This window comes from Streptopelia decaocto (assembly GCF_964273445.1).
Source record: "Streptopelia decaocto genome assembly, chromosome: 9".
Lineage (NCBI taxonomy): Eukaryota > Metazoa > Chordata > Aves > Columbiformes > Columbidae > Streptopelia > Streptopelia decaocto.
In genome coordinates this window covers 5259215-5280223 of record NC_138664.1, presented here as the reverse complement: position 1 = coordinate 5280223, position 21009 = coordinate 5259215, and the positions used below count along the sequence as shown (strand labels likewise).

The 21009-nt window shown below is 42.1% G+C and overlaps 1 protein-coding gene across 8 annotated transcripts in view; it reads left to right on the top strand.

Annotated features, from left to right (window-relative positions):
* ABHD2 (abhydrolase domain containing 2, acylglycerol lipase) overlaps window positions 1–21009 on the top strand; it is a 40149-nt gene that overhangs the window by 12479 nt on the left and 6661 nt on the right. For 5 of the 8 annotated variants that reach the window (XM_082061504.1, XM_082061501.1, XM_082061502.1 and 2 more), the window contains 7 exons: window positions 8629–8804; window positions 10028–10195; window positions 13046–13229; window positions 16824–16916; window positions 18607–18717; window positions 19980–20049; window positions 20917–21001. In XM_082061504.1, coding sequence (XP_081917630.1) covers window positions 8629–8804; window positions 10028–10195; window positions 13046–13229; window positions 16824–16916; window positions 18607–18717; window positions 19980–20049; window positions 20917–21001 — 887 coding nt within the window. Of the gene's footprint in view, window positions 1–5838; window positions 6094–6185; window positions 6818–6843; window positions 7347–8628; window positions 8805–10027; window positions 10196–13045; window positions 13230–16823; window positions 16917–18606; window positions 18718–19979; window positions 20050–20916; window positions 21002–21009 lie in introns of those variants that run through there. The other 3 variants (XM_082061507.1, XM_082061506.1, XM_082061508.1) reach the window with 3 other exon arrangements.

Below are 21009 nucleotides of genomic sequence, written 5' to 3'. Positions count from 1 at the left end.
GGGCATGTTTTTGACTTCTACTCAGTTGGAGAACAGAGCAGTCCCAAAGGAGCAAAAATGCAGAAGGTGTCTAAAAATTGCAGTACACATGTTGTACCTTAATTGCAGGAGTAAGAGCTTCTTGCAGAACCCTGATATTGTGTTAAGTGTGCAATCTTGTATTCTTTGCTTTCTCTGGATTGGGTCAGAGCTCAGGCTTGCTGACTTGTCTGAAAACTGTAACAGGGATTTCCAACCTATGGATCTTGGGCAGGACATTGCCTGAAAGGCTTGCATGTCCCCAGGAAACAAACTCAACTGAAACAAACTAGAATAAAATGTGTCAATAGGTAGTTTTTCAGTCCTGTTACCTGTATACATGTGTTAGGGGAGACAGGGATGTGATTGCTATTGGGGACTGAAAGGGTTTACAGAAAAGACAAATCTAAGATGATGTACATGTGATTTTTTTTTTTTTTCCTATTCTATTGAGGTTATCACAGACTCCTTTCAATATAGAAATTTTTAAAATATCAAAGAAACCCTGTCCTCAGGCATGAAAGTCACTTGGAGACTAACAGGGAACAAATATATTTTAATTCTTGCAATTATGCATGAAATAGTTTGTAGGACTAATTAGCAAAAAGCTATGTGGAAACAGCTTGTGCAATACTCTGCTAAAAAATCTTGCAAGGCTTTGATTACTTGCTAATTATTCAGAGTGTTAGGAGAGCTGATTAAGCAGCTCTTTTCAAATTCTACCATGAAAGCAAAAGAAGTAGCCCAGCAATCCCTCCTGTTACATCAGTACTTGGCTTGTTGTATGATCTATTATAAGACCAGTTCCTCTGTACAGCTGTGAACTGGCTTTCAGACCTGGTTTGTTCAGTTCCCTTATGCTTAAGGGAGGAAGAAGTGAGGTTATTGCTTTAAAAAAAAAAAAAACCAGGGTGGCAGAGAGAAATAGAAATAAGCAAAGTTATTCTATCTGTGCAGCTGTTCAGAAATACGTGGAAGAAACACCTTTGGATTTATTTCCCCTTTATGGCACTGTCCTCACCTATGGACTTACTCAATAGATTGTAACTGTAGTGTCATTCAGTAAGCCAAGTGGCAGTGGATGAATAATTGAAGAGCTTTGGAAAGTAAAACTGCCTGAGATGGCTGCGTGCCAGGTACCTTGTACTTGCAGATGTTAGTACTGCTTTTACAATTCTCTAAACTGCCAGAAGCTTTCTCCATATCGATCAAACACTGATAAGCAATAAAGCGTATTCCTACAGCTCGTATTTTGTTACCTCTAGATTTCCTTTCTTCTACCACTGCCCAGATCTGTACTTTGGCTTTACCAAGTGGAGTAGCGCAGTCAGACCCTCTTTCATTCAAAGAACGGTTTCTTCCATGGGAGCTCTTGCAAACGAGCGCAGCTACTGGTACCCTCAAGCACTGAGGTTTAACCCCTGCCTGCAGCTGTCTTCTTTTCCTGGCTTTCAAACTGGTACAGAAAGTCTGCCATCGGCTCTTATCCCTGCAGAGAAATGCAGCATTGGCTCTTTGATTCACAAAGACAAATCTGACTAGTGCTTGCTGGGCTGGGCTAGAGGTTTTTGGCTTTTTTGGCTGTTCGTAAGTTCTTTTTACTATTAAGTGCATGTGTATATCTTTATTCCTGTAGAGTTGTGGCACAAGTGTCATCCTTACAGAAAATAATTATTTATCCTTGCTGTCTGCACACTTTTATCCTTAATAAAGGCAAGCTTCTCAAAGATTGAAGCAGATGACTGTCAAGCCTGTTAGTAAACAGTGTCAAAGATCCAGCTTAGATCCTTCTTATCCTGTGTTTGCACAGTAACCTACATTGGATAAGCAGGCAGCCTGGTACCAGAAGACTCTTTTGCACTGTCATTGCTTTTCTCCTAGATGCAAGGAGTCAGAAAAGCTGGCTTCAAGCTTTTCAAATGTTCTTTACCTCTATCAAATAGCAAACACTGTTTGGTTCCTGTCAGCTCTTTAGTGTTTTACTCTGTGAAGAACACTTCCAGGAGAATAATAAACTAGAAGAACAGTGTTACTCCTGAAGCTTTGGCAGGTGAACATGTTGAGAGGCAGAGGAGAATGGCAGCTCCCTGTTGGTAAATTGGAGCAGTGACCTTGAGGAGAGACGTGGCCTCGGGGCATCCATGTCCTTGCTGGGTTCTCTGCTGTGGCACTGGCAACAGCCTTGAGTTCTCCAGCTTTTGTCAGCAAGGATGATGCACTGTAATATTTGTGCCCTGGTTTGACTAGAATACTTATTGTAATCACTGAAGGCTGAGGGAGGGGTATGACGGGCACTTTGCTAAATAAAAGCTGCCTAAACTGGTAAGGAGATGGTTTAACTGAGGCGGCCAGTCTGTACTTTTAAATAGTTCTGACTTCATGCAGTGTCCGTGGGCAGCAGCACTTCTATTCCACTTACGTTGGTTTCTGTTTCAGAGGCTCAGGCCACATGGAAACTCCATGAGATGCTTCAAATTTTTGCTGTTACATATATGCTGTGTCTTCATCATGTTGAACAGTCTGAGCTGATGCAGAATAAGCTGCTTTTAATATGTTTGTGGGGGGAGGGGATTGAACCCTGCGGACTTCTAGATGAGCTTTCTTGACTGGAGTTCAAATTACATTCCCTACCATCGAAAAAGAGACAATGTTCAAACAAGGTTTGATTTGTAAAGCGTCCCTTAAATACTTCCGAACTCCTCTGGAAAGGGGCAAAAAAACCCCACAAAACCTGTCACCTGTTGTAGTGCAGGTGGCAATTCTCAGGGTGTCCCCTGACATGGACAACTTGTATATTCTGCCTTCTTGTCATCAGTGTCTGATGCACAATAGCACATCAAAGGTGATGTAAGAGTTAATGTTTAAAGTGTTAATCTCCTCAGATGAAGTGAAGTAATGCTCCAGAAATAAGCCTGTTGCTGAACTTCCACTTCAGATCTTTGAGGACCTGAATGCTGATGCTTGCTAATAAAAATAGCACAGTTTTCATGTGCTTTTTGTGAGCTGCTTATACAGCTGCTGCTTTCCTAAATTCCTGCATACTGGGCAACGTACGTGCTCTAAAATCATAATCTGCTGCCTGAGAGCCACTAAAACTTAATCTACAATTACATATTGGAATTGTTTTTAATATTAAAATGCTAGGAGAATGTTTGTGCGATATGTAGGAATTCTCTTGCTCTTGGGCACTGTTTGTGGACAGCCACCTATCCAGATGTGGGGCTGTGCTGCACAGCTGAAATGCAGCATTTAAAGCTAAAACATTAGCATTTGTGAGCAGATTTATGTAACTGGCTGTGAATTCACTTAGCCAGTTAAGACTCATGAGCTCTGTACTTGTTGTGCCATGTACGTCAGCTTCCATAGCAAGTAACTGGCATCCCCAGACCTGTTCTCCTGTCTGCGTGCTGTTGCAGAATCCTGTTACTGGAAGTTATGGGTCTGGGTACTGGAAGCCATAAATAACTGCTTCGAATATGTTTTTACTCAGAGTGCCTGATATCTATTGCAACTGACCACAGCCAAACAGAGAAATGACTCAGTTAAAAGCCTTTGGGTCTGGAGAAACCTGGGAAAACACTTTTGTTTCACAGAAACTGAGTTTTTTGTTTCCAGTACGACACAACTTTTCGTTTGTATCTCCTGTGTTATCAGTACTTGCTTGTCTGTGCTGTTGTAGTACATTGTCCTGGTGTGGGCTTGCACTTTGGGAAGAGGTCTTCCTGACCACTCTTCACCACCCAGCTGGCTGCTCAGCTCCTGTCAGCTGTAAACCCGTATTGCGGAACAGTGGAAATACTGCTCATAGACATGGTGTCTGTGCCTGGGCTCTTGTACATCTTTGAGCAGCTTTGTTGGAACTGGGCACACCAAGGAATGTGTAATGAGTCATCTCTATACAGTGAAATTAGCTTTGCTGGGTAATCTTTACAGCATGCTGTTTTTCAAAACCACTTTAGTTTATAGTAGGAGTTATAGAGAATTTGAAGTCCATCATGTCCTTGAACACTTTCCCTATTTCTGCTTAATATTAATGCTGGAGGGAAGCTGCCTGCTTTTGTGAATGAAAGGGTCTTCTTTGGAAGACATGGTTAAATTTAGCAGTACTGATAGTTTTAGCATAAAATCTAAAAGGCAATCAATGCTTGAATGTTTCTTAAACTGGATACTACTTAGTTGCTCAGTCTGCATGATATCTAGCTTGTGTTCCCACAATGTCACACCCTGCTGAGCTTGTTTTGTTAAGGGAAGCCATAAGAAAAATACCAAGAGTACATGCTCTCCTGCTTACAGGATGAGTGTTTCACGAGGCATCTCTTTTCAGCTGTTTGCCATGAGGCATGTTGGCTTCCATACAAAACAGTCTGTGCTAGCTATTCCTATCAGCACTGGATAGTTGTTGTTCTTGGGTTTTTGTGTTTTTTTTTCCAGCTGGATTTAGTATTAAAATATCTCTGGAACTGTTTTTCACATAACGGGCTTAAGCAAAATTTAGTTTATCTGATCTGCACTTTAAGAGGGTGAAGACTCTTATGCAATTCCTGGCAAGCTTTTCCCCCCACACCAGTGTGGTATCACACACCTTCATGACTGAAGAGTTCTTTTGTTCCCTCCTTGTTGAATGCTTTAAGTAAAAGCAAGTTGAAAGTCCTCACAAGCCCTAGATAAACAGATGTCTTGTCCTTCAGTCCTGTACAGTCTTGCACTGTTGTGCTCAGTACTTGGTCTTGGAAGTTCTTGTGGACTTTGCCTCGCTGAAAGATATAGATAGAAACTCATAGAAGACTTTAAAAAACAGATTTTTTCCATTGCCAAAATGGTCAACAGAAATATCCTGACAGAGATCATGCACCCAATTCTGCTATAGATTTATAAGGATGCTTTGCAAGTTCAAACTTGTCCATCAGCTGAGGACAGCATTTACTGGAATGCAGTGATACAGATGCATTGCTTTGTTACTGCTAAGGTTTTATAGGGTTTTGTTGGTTAAATTGGCAACTTGTCTTGGTAAATGAAAGTGGGTTTTTTTGATAGCTTCTTGCTTTTGCATTGGTCTGGTAAGGTGAGTTTTAATTTCTGTTTTTCTCTCATTATGCAAATCTGTACAATCTGGTCAACTTCTTTCTCTCTCCTTGTTGAGATCTTGTGATGTTCAGTCTTCTGGAATCTGGATACTGAAGGTGTTTAAAGATATCTATCTCACCACTAGCCTATTGCTTGAAGGCTGATGGTCAGTAGGAAAAGATAGGTGAGATACATGCCAGTGTTAGGGTAGCAGCTTATTTTCAGAGCTATAAGTGCTTTATTTTTAAATGCGAACTGCAGGAATACACGTAACATGCTTAAGTATGACTAAGTGGGAGTAACAAATCTCTGAATCAGAGTCCTGTCCTGTGCACATTACCCACGCTGGAACTTGACCTTTGAATATTTATGTAGAAGAGTGTAGTTACATGTAGAGTGACTAACACATCTTTACTGCAGGCAGTGTGAGGTTTAAAAAACTGACTGGAATTAACATAAGATAAGCTGAGCATTTTACTTGGTGTGTAGAATGCTCAGAAACACTGATTTGTGCCCTCTGAAGGGAGCAAGCCATGAAACCACCCTTGTCCATAGGGCTTAACACAGTTTTAGCTTTGAGGGGAAATGTGTAATCTGTAGGTATCATGTGTCTGTTATATGTGGAGTCACAGGGATTCCTGCCATGGTTTTAGCCTTTAATGAGGCACATATCAATGAACTGCATGTACTGTTTGCCTATGTAAAAGATGCAGAAAGGTTTGACTTACTGAAGATCAGTTAACTTCCAGTTGGGTTATTTGAAGGCATGTTTGGGTATTCTTTTTCCCAAAGAAACCAGCTGTGACCTGAGAAGGCAGGCTGTGGTAAGCAGTACACTCTTGGTAAGCAGGATGCTCGAAGCCATTTGTCTTCATTTAAACTCCGGCAGTAGTGATGAGGCTTTGAAGACTCTAATTTCCTCTCTAACAACATCCTGTGATATGTGCTGCTGCAGCTGCTGCATCTATTGCCCTGGATGACTGTAACTTAGAGGTAGAAGCTAAAGTGGAGGTAAACATGAGGGAAGGGTTGGTGCTTGCAGAGATCCTTGATTATTTTTTTCTTTTTTTTAATCAAGGTGGTAGCAGTAATTAGTCACAGCTGTATAACTTACAATCCCTGCTGTAGCTGAAGAAACTGCTTCCCTTTTAGCACTATGGGGTAAGACTTTGGGTTCTATCTGGGATAATTTTTGATTTGGAAAGCATTATACAGAAACAGAACTGCCATAATTTTCCAAAGCATGCACTTAACCTAAGAATAGAAACCATGCAACAGTTTTGACATCTGAGTCTCTTCTAAAAGAGCTGCAAATTCTTATTATAGATTGTGTTTGACAGCTCTACTCAAAAGCTGCTAGCAAAATCTATCTGCAGAGGACTTCTGTGGAAGAAGATGAAGAGCCAGTCAAGTCCCCTCTAGTGTGGGGTACAGCTACTGACCTGAACTGGTGGTAAACAACTGGGCTGAAGCTGCTTTTTCTTGTGCTAGGAGAGTCTCTTCCATCTGGCACGATAGTTGCTGTTCAAAATCCTCTGCAGTGAGCTGCATGTGACTTGAGCAGAACCATCTGTAGTTCTTCTTGTCAAGCTTGTTTACATTGATGTTACTATCCCGATGGATATCTGCTTTAAATCGTGCGAATGTATCCACCGACTACTTTCCATCTCTACCAGCAATTGCAGAGGAGGAGTGTGCGGAGCCCCTGTCATTGCTGGGAATCTCTGCACGGCTGGTAAACACTGTGTGTTGCGCTTGGCAAGATCCACCTGCAGTGCTTGTCTCCCAGTGCAGGATGCTGGGCTGATAGAAGATAAATAATGCTGCTAGCCCCACATGGATTCTTTGGAAAGCTTTATGGTTGAGTGATCAAATCCAAGATGCACTGAGAGCTAATTTACAAGGCTACAAGTATCAGCTGGCAGCTTTTGCAGCCTTTATTGAAGTTGTATCTACTTCTACGGGAATCTATTTTGGGTCTCCTTGGGAAGTACACTTGCAAAAACTGAGTGAAACTGTACAATGAGCTGCTATGTTGCTTTGACTGTAAGAAGTCCCCTTCATAAATGAGGGAGGAGAACAGAGAGAAAAAGCGAACTGCTGATCTTGTCCTGCCAAACAAGCCTAGATAGACTTCCTATAAGATAAGAACTATTGTTTTTTTGAGGAGTGTGTGGGGAACAGGGAGTTGTGGATATGATACATAAGAGCTGGCACGGGGAAGGAGGTCGAACTGTGTGAGTAGGTAGCGTCAGAGCACAAAGGTAAGGTTTCTGTCACATTCTCTAGTATATCTGGGTCCTGAGCCACCTGGTTTTCTGTGAACAGGGAAGTGCATGATCTCTGCTTTATCTGGATAAAGAAGTCAAAAGAAATAATTGCAGGAAGCGCTGAGAAACACAATAGGGAGGGAGTTGCTGATCTCTCAGGACCCAAGGTGGCATCAGCAGCTCTCAAACTTCTTTTGGAGATCGTGCTCTGTGTAGCAGAGACCATAGCTCCTTAATTGGAAGCGTGTCCCCTGGGACTGCAGTTCTCCTAAACAATAAATCATTTGTGTTTTCCTATTGAGAGCTGATGTAACTATCTTTTTCAAGGCATTGGTTCAGTCTCTCCTCTGCGGAGTGGCCAGGTGACTGCCCTACCACCATGTGAGCAACAGTATGTTTCCTGTTAAACCACTTGCAGCTCTGCTTGTACTAAAAAAAACCCCAGTAACTAAGCCTTTAATGCCTCCAGCTAATAGCTGTGTTTTCTCCCGAATGTTTTTTGGTTTGGGGTTTTTTTTGAGGGCCTGTAAGCCAGGAAAAGACAAACAATCTGCTTTGTCACCTGGCTTTAATATGCCCTTGATAAACAAACATAACTGTTAGACTCCCCACTCTTATGTTGAAAGGGATTTATTATTCAGTGGAGTTTGGCCAATTCTGAGAGGTCCTTTTAAAACTGTCCCAGCCTTACCTAACTCTTCTTGAGAGGCAAAATCACCCTCTACTGTGCTCTTCACTTAATTTAGAAAAGCTGTTCTTTGCAAAATTGCCCCGACAAGCAAGTTTTGGGGCGTTCTGTTTTCTAGAACTCCCTATGAATCCTGTTGTTTCTGCCACTGCCTTGTACAGTCAAGTGCTTACAAAAGTTCATGTGGCTCAGCCCAGCAGGCTTCAGTGTTTCAATTAAAACAGATTTACAACACTTTACGGGTTCTGGAGGTCAGTTTGGTTGGCTGGCAACATGCTGCCCATTCTCACTGAGGCATGAGGCCTCTGCATATTTAGTGAGAAATATTTGTGCATGTAACATTTCAATATAGAGGAATGTCTGGGTTTTGGCTTCTGCTGATATCAGTGCTGGTTTGTCAGATTTGCGAGCATGTCGGTCTCTCGCCTTGTGTAAGGCTGCGAAGATCAGTGCTGCTGGTTCAGTCGCAGTAACAAATATGAAATTGGTTTTGCTATATTTGGTAGCAAGAGTTGTTAAAGTGCTTATCTGTTCTCAAAGGCTTGTTAGCACAGCAGAGATAAGGGATTAAATTACTGCCTCTTTCAGGTACATTCCACCCCTGATCTGGGGAAAGAGTGGACATATCCAGACTGCCCTTTATGGAAAAATGGGGAGAGTGAGATCACCACATCCGTATGGACTTCGCAAGTACCTCACGATGCCAGATGGAGCGACGGCCACCTTTGATCTCTTTGAGCCGCGGTCCGAGCACTGCATTGGAGGTCAGTCAAACAGCTGCTGGCTGCATCTAGCTGCTGACCTTGCTTCTGTGCTCTGGGGGATGGATGAGGACACGGTTACTTGATTTATCAGAAAGGATAGATGTTAACTCTTGTGGTGGAAGGGGACTGCTAAGCAATACTGACCAATGTGTGGAGGCTATGAGGCCATCTTGCTGTATACCTATATCTCAGAAGAAAACTCTCTGAAAATGTAGAAAATCATGGTGATTCCTTAAAACATCATGTATGTATATTCAGAGTGAGTGTCAGCTTTCACACTTACTGTTACTACTAGTAACAGCAACACTTAAAACTGAGTTACTGTGGCTTGACTTCAGCAGTACAATTTACCCCTGCAGTAGATTATTTCATTGTAAGCCTGTGACTCCCATTTGGCCTTCAGGAAAGCGGAGTTCTTTTCTGAACTGTCGGTCTTGAGATCCTCATGGTATAACACTGCACTTGAACAGTTACTGTTATCTCTGTCAGTATCACTGATGAGAATCTGAGCAGTATTTTCCTAATGAGGCAAAAATTCAGTGACTGGAGCTGCTAATGTTGGAGCTTTGCACATAAGAGTCTAATTGCTAATTCAATGTGCATGTGCTAATGCTGAATGTAACTTATTGTGCTTACTTGAATTACAACAATTACTTTCTCAGTTGATCAAATGATATCTTGTTAAACTATTGAACAGTGTCAGCAGATCAAATACCGTTAGATTAGCCACAAAGCAGATGGTGGCTAATGTCAGCTGATCAGAATGTCTGTGCTTAGTAAAGCTTCATTTTGAAGTTACACCCAACTCTGGAAGGGGAAAAATAGTGTAGCCAGTCTAATTGGTGCATGAGGGAGTGGTGGGCTCCAGAACTTCCACACACTTAGCAGTCACAACAGGCTGTCAGAAGGCAGAACGTGTAATATCAAAAACATCCTCCAAAGGGGAGAATTTATTCTTGGTCTCTAGGCAGTGCTTGTAGAACTGTTTGAGCAGCCTTCCCTGAAGTTAGAAAACTGTTCATCTCCTGTAACATGAATTACTTTTTCACATCTGTAGCACTAGAGCTGCTAGTCTCCTGTCCCATACTGGATTTTTGGCAGACTAGTAGGATTTTTAGCTTGCTTCTGGTAGATGGTTTCCCACGGATCTGAAATGGAAACCTTCTGAATCTCTTGATTTGCATGAAGTGACATTTACTTAACTTCTCTCTTTCTGTGCACAGAGGATGTCACGATGGTAATCTGCCCTGGGATTGCTAACCACAGTGAAAAGCAGTATATCCGCACTTTTGTTGACTACGCGCAAAAAAATGGGTACAGATGTGCTGTCCTGAATCACTTGGGAGCCTTACCAAATATTGAGCTCACTTCTCCACGAATGTTCACGTATGGTAGGTACTTTATGGCAGCTGGGGACTTATTTTCAAGCTTGCAGAACTTCTAGGGTAGGGCTTGACCAGCCTCCTTCAGCATAACACAGCTGCTGTGTCTGAATAAGGATCATAATTTTTATACTGTTTCTTAGGAACTAAAATGAAGTTACATGTGAGGAAGAGATAAGGCTGATGCTGGGATTCACTCTTCCTTATCTCTCCTCTCAGCTATTACGCGTGTATCTTAATCAAGGTGGCAGTTTTTTGGACAGAAAACTTTTTTGGGAAAAAAAAAAAACACCAAACAAACAATAAAAATCTCTTGTAGCTACTAAGAGCCCACTCAAATGATTTTAGAGGCACTGAAATGGTAGTTTAGTGGAATAGGAAACAAATGTGGCTCTCAGTGAAAAATACGACTCCTGAAGCTTTGTAAATATTATATAAGAGGAGATTGTACCAGCCTATCCAGAAAGTATGTTTCTCCCTTAGGAGGGACGCATGGGGATTGATTCCTGGATTTTTCACACTAATGTCAAGGAACAGCAACCATTCTACAGTGTTGCAGAAGTGGTAGTGCTTCACTGCCGTGATTTTGGGCTTTCTCCTTGAGCATAAGGAAATCTTTCTTAATCTAAAAACTAAAAGGAATAAAGGATTTGGAACTGTGTTAAAGGCGACTCCAGCTATTCTTAACTGCCCTGCTAGTGAGTAGCATGATCTTTGTAGAATGTGGCCACCTGATCTGCTTGTTCCTGAGCTCTCTTGAGCTCTCATGTCCCTCTTTACTGGAAACACCTATAGGCACATTATGTCAGGAGTCAATTGCAGGTTTAGCAGACTGCTGTTAGGTTTCTGTTTCTTTTTTAGAGATATTTAAAATACTTACTGTTAAGAGTTTAGATTAACAGTTTGAATGTTTATCTTGAAAGGTTGACTTGCCAAAATAGAAATATTGTGCTTTGAGATTCTGGGTCTAGCAAGCAAATAGGTTGTAATGTTTTGCTTGTTTTGTAGTTATTAAATCTACTCCTCAGTGGAAAACATTTCACGAATACAGAGTACATCAATTTGTATTGTGGCCCTAGGCTGTTAATGGCTACAAGCCTACCATGTTTTGGGAAATAAGCCTGGCCTCCTTAAAGCATTTGCTTTTTGTGGTAAAAATTGAGAGCTTTCTTCTACAGAGCTTTGGTTTAGACCTTAGGGAGTTATTCTGTAGTGCATTGCTTGAGACATACCTTTCCATGTCTTTTATAGCCTTGGAAAGGGCAAGGAATGCCTAGCACTTCCTTTGAGTAAGACAGTAAATCACTTGGCAGAGTTGCTGGTCAAGTGGAGTGTCAGCAAGACCATGAGCAGACTTGACTCTGTCTCTAACCCAAATATCCCAGTGTCCTTCTGGCTTTTGCTGGATTCCTGGCATATTTGTTGAGGAGCAAGTAGCCTAAATTTGGGATTTGCTGAATCCTCCAGCCTTTACATTAAGCTTGACCTGTTGCTATTCTAGTTTTGGATTTCTCAAATAGTTATCAGCTGCCCTTGAATCCTGAAGGTCAAACACTCAAGTATTTTGACTGCTGGCTTTTTCCAGAGGAAACTAGAGCAATGCAGCATTTGTCATCTTGAGGAAAATTGCTCATTAAGAATGTTTGCAAGGAAGTGCCCACGCCCTGCTGAAACTCTCAGCCAGAAGCCTGCTGGTTCATAATAAACGCAAACCCTGGTGCTCACACTCTACACCAATTAGTTAAGACCTGAGTGTGATGTCTAGCAAGGTCCCTACAGTTGGGGTGGGGCCACACTGGAGCAGTGAGTTGGCACAGGGTAGAATCCTGACTCTTAGGATTTATTGTCCTGGACAAGTTCCACAGGACAGAGCTGAGTTTCTGACTCTAGACAGGAATAAACAGCTGGAGTTTTATTTCTGTTGTTCACGTGATGCCTCCTGTGTGGTTTGTGGTCTTAAATTCAATTGGAAGTTTATCAAAGTGCATAGGCAGTTGATAGCAGTGTAATAATGCCATCAGTTTTGCAGCTGCTTCTCTTCATGTTTCCTTTTCCCAGACTCAAAGGCAGGAGAAGTAGCTGTAGGTGCTCAAATGTGGAGGCCTTAAAGTCTGTCAAACAGTCTGAGAACCCCAGTACTGACAGAAACTGGACCCCTCAGTGCCTGCAGGCTGTGGGATGCAAGAGAGTATCAGCTGAGAACAGAATAGATCTCTATAGAGGCACTTACCTCTTCTCGTGAAGAGAAGATACCAGTATGTCTTCTAGGAAGCTGCAGTATCTTCACTTTTGGTTAAGAAGGGCTTGCTGCCTCTGCTTAAACCCTTCCCTGTGATTCAGCGAGCACCTGCTTAGTCAGGCTCTGCAACAGTCCCCTGAGAGTGGTCCTGACCAGCCAACTTTGCGTTTCCATCCCCTCCCTCAGCATGGATACACGGCAACCTTGCTAAAAGCAAAGGAGCAAGCTGCTGTCCAGATACCTGAGTTCAGAAGTGGCTAACTGCCTCAGGAAGGTAACGAGGAACACTGTTCTTGGATAGTAATGTCATGGCCAGAGTTGCTGGACTCTGCTTTTTAAGCTGCTTTAGAAAGGAAGAGTTTCAGTTGTCAGATTAGCTGTTGCTGCGATTTTTAAATAAGTTAATTTCATCTGATTTTGGCAGTCTGTCAGAACTAAGTATGAGGTAAGGTCCACAGGGCTCATAAAACAGATGCACGAACATGTGTGTGAATCAGAGCTCTAAAAACCATAAGGTTATTGAAAAGTCAGAAAGGGCAAGAAGCTGAACACACAGCTGAAGCTTGAAGTGGAACTCTAGTTAAGTTAAAGATGATTATTGACTTTGTCCTTATTTTCAGGTTGCACCTGGGAGTTTGGTGCCATGGTTAATCACATCAAGAAGACCTACCCTCAGACCCAGCTGGTTGTTGTGGGCTTCAGCCTGGGTGGAAACATCGTGTGCAAGTATCTGGGAGAGAGCCAGGCCAACCAGGAGCGAGTCCTGTGCTGTGTCAGCGTGTGCCAGGGGTACAGTGCACTGAGGTGGGTCTGGAGACTTCTCCATGCTCTCTGTTCTCTTCTGGGGGGGCAGGTCCTTGGCAAGGTTGCATGTGGGAGTACAAAGTGACTGGTGTGGTGTTTCTCCTGCGCTGAACTGGTCTGACAGACCGCAGCATGCAGGATGCCATCCTCATGAAGGAGCAGCCAGAGCTTTGATTTGGCAGCACCAATAAGCTTTCTGTACCTGGCCAGGTACATGCTGGCAGCATCTGGTCTGTGTGCGTGAGCTGGCCAAACTGTCTCATTGCTACAGCCTCCTAAGAGGAGGCATTCCCTGTGCAGTCCTGGTGTAACTAACCAGGCAGGCTGGGCATGACAAATTGCTGGGATAATGCCATGTTTGCAAATAAGAGTTTACACTTTCTCATCACTCTGAGAAGTATCCCTTGGTTCATAATAGCTTGTCTGGCTTCAGTGTGCACTTTCATCTGGCAGCTCTTACCTGGGGAAGACTCAAAAGAGACACACAGCTCATACACTGGCAGTCCATGCTCCATTCTTAGTGTCTGTTACTGAAACAGAGCTGTGGGCTGATAATGAGATAGAGAGGCGCTTACAACCATGCTATACAATTCAAAAGGTGAGGAGAAGGCTTATAGCCCTAAAGTCTGCCTAAAATGTTAACTTGTGGTTCCCCACCTGGAAACCAAGGCTGTAGCACTTCATTAGAGCTGTTGCATCTCTACCTAGTGCTTACACTTGCATTGACTGATAGAGGATCTGGGAAGAGCACTGCTGCTTGAGAACTGGTGGCCCGACTTTGCAAATATGCATAGTTAACGGAGATTAAAACAGTGTAACTGGCTACGCTACTACTTTCAGTACTTACTGTCTGTACATATGGACAGCTAATAGCATAGCTGACTTTACAGTAATTTAACTACATTTTTGAGGCCTGAGATTATTTGAAAGGCAAAAGAGTGAGACTAGAGTGTTTGGGTCAAGATCCTTTGGACAGATCAACATAATGAAACTATGGCATCCCTGTGAGAGGCTTGCTATGGAATCTGGCCTCCTGGCCTGGTGAAGACAGCTGATGCTGCTCGTGCTCTGCCTGTACAGGGACCAGTTTGAGAGTCAGCAGTCTGAAGATACCTTTTATAAGTTAAGCTTTTACAAGTGAGAGAAGCTTTTCTGGAAGCATTAAGATGTGACTGAAAGCTTTATATGTGCTTGAGTACTATTCCAGCATACCTAATCCTTTTTGAGATCTGATGTGACTATGTGAAAAGAGTTTGTAACCTACAGCTAGGTCCCCGTGAGTTAGCACCCTTAAAATCTGAACAGATGCTTTCAGGAACAGTTTTTCTGTTTTGTTTCAAGTAAAATGTTTTTAGTTGCTGTGGGGTTCTGCCATGGAGCACAGAGTATCCCTTTGAAGTCAGGTCCTCAACTGCAGCCATCAGACAGTTTGCAAGGATCACATCTGGCTGTGGTCCACTTGGTTTTGCAGTTACGCAATATTGTGTTTCTGGTCTCCAAAATGATGTTGTGAGTAATGCTGTTCCCTAAGCTGATTTCTGCAGTAGTACGTCATGATGTGCTGGTAGAATAGCAGGGTAAGGACAACCTGTTTAACAATACTGCACTTGAATATTTGTGTAGAAAAGTAACAGCTGCTTGACTTTAGTGCAAGTCTTCAGTGGGTTGTGTGGATTATTGAGCTCTTGACTCCACCTGCTGGGTAAACTTCTCCTAGCAGATCTCCAGTCCCAAAACATCTGCTACATCTTACTGGGCAATCAGTAGGAACGTTTTTCAGATCTTGTCTCCTTGCCTATCATCTACTTGAAATGTTAATTAGCTAAAGATCTATGGAAAAGCAATATCAGTAAATATCTACTAAGTAAAAGACAGGATAAGGAGGGCCTTGTGTCCCTGGTTATAGAAGTGGGAGGGAGGAGGTACGGAACACCTCCAGGTGGAATGATTAATTAAGCCTTTGCCTTCCTAGGCTTAGTCTGGTGGGTTAAAACAATTGGCCTCATCCCTCTGGGCTACTTGAAAGTCGATTATCCAGGTAGACGTTAACAGTTAGTTTACAATTTCTTTTTTTATCAGCTTGTACAGCCTTTATTCCCCAAATAACTTTAGGAAGTGAAGGAAAAAAAAAAATGGTGGTGAACAAGGTGAACCAGGGATCTGAAATATGAAAGCCTTTCCAGAGCATTAAGCTTGAGTCCTGTAGATGGGCATAATAAAGTAGTAGCAATACTAGGATCTGCCAGAAGAATGCGGCTCTTAGTTTAATGAATTAACAGAGTCTGTGGAATTTGTCCCCTGAGGCTAAATGGGGACATGTCTCCTTATTCCTTAATCTCTGCCTGCACAGGCTTGATTCTACTTCTTGATCTTGTGGAATGCATCTTTACCATAGCTACAGGCTGTGGGGAGAGTCCTCAGCTTCGAAACCTGTATAGTCCTCAAAATACCCAAAGCCGTGGGTTTTTTCCAGTGCTTGCAGCTCTTTGTTTTGGGAGCACTGCTGTACTACAGGAACTGCAGGGAAGTGTAGTAGCTTTAACTTCAAACATCTTGTAATAATTTTCCAAGCAAACATTTTGAGTTGTTTTTTTTTTTTGTGAAGAAACGTGCATCTTCCTGTTGTCTTCATTCTCCTGCCCTGGTATAAATATGGGAGATCTAGTTTGCCTAGACAAAAATATAAGCTTTTTACAAAAAAGAAATTAAAAATCATACTCCAGCATGGCTTACTACAAGAAAACACAGTTTGCATTTGCTCTGGTAGGGGACTTGCAGGTTGTGACTTGGGAAGTCATGCTAAATCCACTGTAGTTCTCATGGTATGTTAATGTTTAAATGGCAGGAGTACTTCAGTAGCTGAAACTGCTCCCAGCATTCTTAGGTTGCTCAGTAAATGATAGCGTGTTTCCTCAGTAACAGCAAACCCTGCTAAGGGTGAAGTTATAACCTGCCCATGACCCTGCATAGCAAAGGAGTGCTGGTATCTGGCACAGCTCACAGAAGTCTGGATGACTTTAATTCTGTTTTAACAACAGATAAGCTGTGAAGGGCTATTTTGCTTTGAGAATAGGTAAAGACTTCAACTCAGATGCCACTTGCAGCTGCATCTAGTATTTGTTCCAACAGCTCCTGCCAATGAAGCTAAAACAATAACAGTGCCTGTACATATTAGAAACATCTGCACAAATTATTTCCTCTGCAGAGCTAATACACACAATAGACAAGACTTTGTTTAGCAACAGGTTTTAGTCCTTTCCTTGGTAGTCCCATTAGGTAAATTACATTCAACTTATGCAAAGCAATACTAAAATACTCTTGTCAGTGTTGCAGATCTTGATTGATGGCTCTTAAATGCTCTGATCAAAACAGCTAATTGCACTGTGCAAAATGAGGCTGCAGATCTGCTTTCTGATACTACCAAACTTCACCAAAGTGGAAGTCATTTCCTGGAAAAGGTTAAGCCCTGTCAGGGAAGGCCTGGAGATTTGTTTACATAGCCTCTAGGCTGCCATAAGTTGTTGCAATATATTCATCTGGTCTTTCAGGATCTCCATTAACAGCTTTGATCGTTTTGCACTGTGTTTTTTCTAGGGCACAGGAAACCTTCATGCAATGGGATCAATGTAGAAGATTTTATAACTTCCTCATGGCAGACAACATGAAGAAGATCATCCTTTCTCACAGGTACTGCAGTATATCACTTACACTGATAGTACTGATTGGGTCAATTGCTATATCAGATTTGTCTTCTTGGTCCTTTAAAATAAGACTCCTGAAAAATTATGCACCAGTTCTTGCTTGGTGGTCTTTAGATGAACCAACAGAGAAGGGGAGCTTGTCTCAGTCTTGCTCATATACCATAGCATATACAAATAAGCTCTGGTGATCTTGTTAGAAGAAAGCTTAGTCTTTTTGCCTTCCAAGGAGACTCAATGAATAAACAAGATGTGTAGAGGAAAACATTGCAATTAGACCTCAAGGTGGAGTATTCTGCATCTGTTTCACTTCTAGCCCAAGAATTCCCTGTTCAAGGAGCCTCTTGTTCTGCCACCTACCTGAGGTAGGATAAATCTGCTGTATGGGGCTGCTGCCTATCAAACAAGCAAATAGTCAAACTGTAGCTCTGGCTTCTAGCAGTTCCTCTAGAAAGAGCATGTAGCCAGTAAAATACTTAGTATTGCTGTTCCTGGAGTGCAAGTGTACTTGTAGGATCCCTGTGCTGCTGTTGTGATCTGTGGTTCTCACATATCAAAGGAATGTGTTTGTTAAACAGGTAACATGCTCAATGTTGTTTCCTCTATCAGGAAGTTCTCTGGATACTTCTTTCCAGGACAGTAGATGTGGAAGTACCTAATTGGTGTATATTTGACATTACCTGACTCAAGGGAAAAGGAGAGGAATATCTAAGATCCATTCCAGTTAAGAGCAAGTGTCACTTGCAAACTTTTGATTCATTGTTTACACTTCTGTGCAGCATGAAACACTTGTAGAAGGAATTAGGGCAGCTGACATGTGGGATGATCTGCATAATTCATTCCAGAATGACAAATATTTAGACAACTTGACCAAATTTAACATGTGAAGTTAAGTAAGCCCCCATTAAAAGGCACTTAAATTCATGACCCAGAAAAAGCCAGTGCTGGCTTGAAGGCAAGTCTGTTAAGTAAACTTTTTTCTATAATTGCTTGTGCTCTAAGTCAGCTCCCCCAAATCAAACCTTTCCTCCCTCCTACTCTGCCCTGCAGCTGCCTCTGAAAGGGAATAAAAACTCCTTTCCAAATTGTGGCTTTTGTTCTGTTTGTTAGAGGAGCAGTTTGTTCTGGTAAAGAAACGCATCCTCTCCTGAGGGCAACAACTAATTATGACAAGTGTCCATAGTAAATAGCTTTCTGCTAAGGTAATGCCCCAAGTAATTCCTGCTGTGTGAGCTAACCCAATATGTGTGCTGGGGAGACTTGAGAACCAGATGGTGAAGGAGATGCTATGCCCAGGACTGCAAGTGCTCTCACCCGAGCCACCCACGGGTTTGGGCTGAAGCCAGAGAACCCTCCCTCTAACCCAGCCTCAGTTCCAAATACCCTGAACACTGTCTGTTCTGGGAAGATTCCATTTAGAGGTCCCTCGTGCAGTTTTTCAATATAAGAGGAAATTATTTTTTTATGAAGAGGCTGTTAGGGTTTCTGTTATGCCTTGGTGTGAAGGGAGGTGGACAAAGAAGCTGTGCTTGTTCCCAAGAAAGCCTCACATACATGTAGCCCAGTTCTATTATTATTATTTTGGCAAACTTGGTAAACTTAGTTGTCCTTGAATGGGTCGTGGCTTTGTTGCCCCTTTTTATGTTACTTGGATGTTTTTGTTTCTGTTACTTTTTCAGACAAGTTCTTTTTGGAGATAACATGAAGAAGCCACAGAGCCTGTCAGATACTGATCTGAGCAAACTCTATACAGCAACATCCCTCATGCAGATTGATGATAGCGTTATGAGGTATGAAGGGTGATTATCTGATCCTATATAGATCTCTGAAACTACCTTCTCTTTCAAGTGTTGCTCTAGCACAGCCCTTGCTGTGCCTCTAGGAATCTGTTGAAATACAGTGCTGACAACCTCAGAAATTCTTCCTTGCTGTCACATTGAACAAAACTTACCAAAAAGAAAAATAACTTAGTATTGACACTCACAGCTTCTGTAAAATCATCTAGAAGGCATTTATCAGTAAATGTGAACCTGCAGCCTTCAATAACTTGAAAGAGGCCAACTGTGCTTCAAACTCTACCAAAAACCAGTATAGAATGTGGAAGACAGCTCAGAACTGCTCATGAATGTCCTTAGCCCTGCTTGAATTCTGAAACAAATCTTTCGCCCAAAAAACCAATTTCTGCCTTCTCAATAAACATTAGGGTTGGCTGAAATGGTACAACTTCTTTTGCTTGTCATACTACTACCTAAATTAAGCTCTCTGCTTTATTAAGCAGTAGCCTGTTGCTGCCTCTGTCCTTGAAAACAACACAGCACTTTCTTCAGTGGCAGTGTTCATATCATAGCATGTTCTCTATCAGGCACTTGATACCTTTCCAAAATGACGCTGTAAACTGTTGGCTATACAGCTATAACACTTTTGGCAGACTGGGAGTATTACTGGCTGCTTTTTAAAAGCCATTCCTAGGGAAATCTCCCTGCTTGTCCTTCACCCCAAGGCCTTTCTAGTTTGGGCCAACAGCTATGTTGCCTCTTAAGTTTAAAAAAAAATAAATGCACTTGAGTATAGGTTTACTGAATTCTTCATTTGGGATGGAGAGCTAAGGACTTGGCAAAGAACTGGAACCACAGTGAATTCTGGTTGGCTTTTAGGCAGGCCCTTTTGTCTGGTATGTTTGAGGTTCATAAACTGGTGGGTTTGTATTTGAAAAGGCTTTCAGGTAAAGATGAACAAGATCATAACTTTTTCTTTCCATATGTACAATTACTTAAGTGAAACAGGATACTTTAAAAGAAATGTGCTGTAGACTGCTAGACTTCAACTTGCATGTTTAACTTGCCCACACTATCACCATGTTTGAATAAGCACGGAAAGCATAAAGGCATGTGCTGCCAAAGGTGCGTTTGGCAGAAGTACCGGGTAGGAAGAAAGCATTGTGCAGGGAAATTGAGGCATCATTCCTATCTCTGCATGTATGTCCTCACTTGAAAGTAAGATTCATGTAGGTGCTAGAAGCAGGTGATTGCAATGACAGTCTTCTGTATTTCAGGAAGTTCCATGGCTACAGTTCCCTGAAGGAATACTATGAAGAGGAAAGCTGCCTGCATTACTTGCATGGGGTAAGCTCTTGCAATAGAGACTGTTCTTGTACCTTTGTTTTCCTACTGGAGAGAAAATGGACTGTGGTTTCTGTTACCAATACCTAGACTCAGCTCTTAGCTGGGATTTTCAGAAATAATCACACACAGTATATTGGAGTGGTATTTCAGTTCTTGCTACCTTCAATACTGGAGCTAAATGATCTTAAGAGCTTAAAACTGACAGGTACTACCACCCAAGTGATGTAGGTAAAGCCATTAATTCAGCTGAACCTCTGAGTGTATGAGGATAGAGTGGGAAATAGGTGGTGGTGCAGAGCCTGCAGTTGCGAGGAAGGCAAGACTTACTAGATACTGTAGAAGAGACTTGGGATGCTATCTGGCAGCAGATTTTTAGCAGACCAAAGTTTTGCAGAAGTGTAACTGGAAGATTAATTCTTCCTTGATCTACTGAGCCAGAGAATGGAGATGTTCCAAGGGAGTTTCCTGGACTTTAACCAAGGTGTCCATAATGGAGCTGGCACTAACTCCCTGATGTGCAAAGCAATGGAGAGCAGAAAAGGGTGTAGCTATTTGAATTCTGAGAATGGGAAAGATCTGTGACTCTATCTGTATCTGCTCTGATGCACCTCTGCCCATTTCATACAATTGAGTACAGGAAAAAAAAAAATCAAGTGCTGCAGAGTACTCCATTGGTGAAAAGCTACCACTCTTGCACTTCAACTCTTTCTGCTTTTTTGCTGATTTTCCAGGTACAGGACAAATCTGAAATAAGATGTCTTAATCGAGTTAAGCTAAGATGCTTTTACAGTTGGTAACCTGGAATTTAAATACCAAGCCCTTACTGGTTTTGTTTTTTTCCCTTTTCTGCTGTGTTTCTTGATGCAGATCTATGTTCCCCTTCTGTTGGTTAATGCTGCTGATGACCCTCTTGTGCATGAGAGTCTTCTATCAATTCCAAGAGCTCTTTCAGGTATGTTG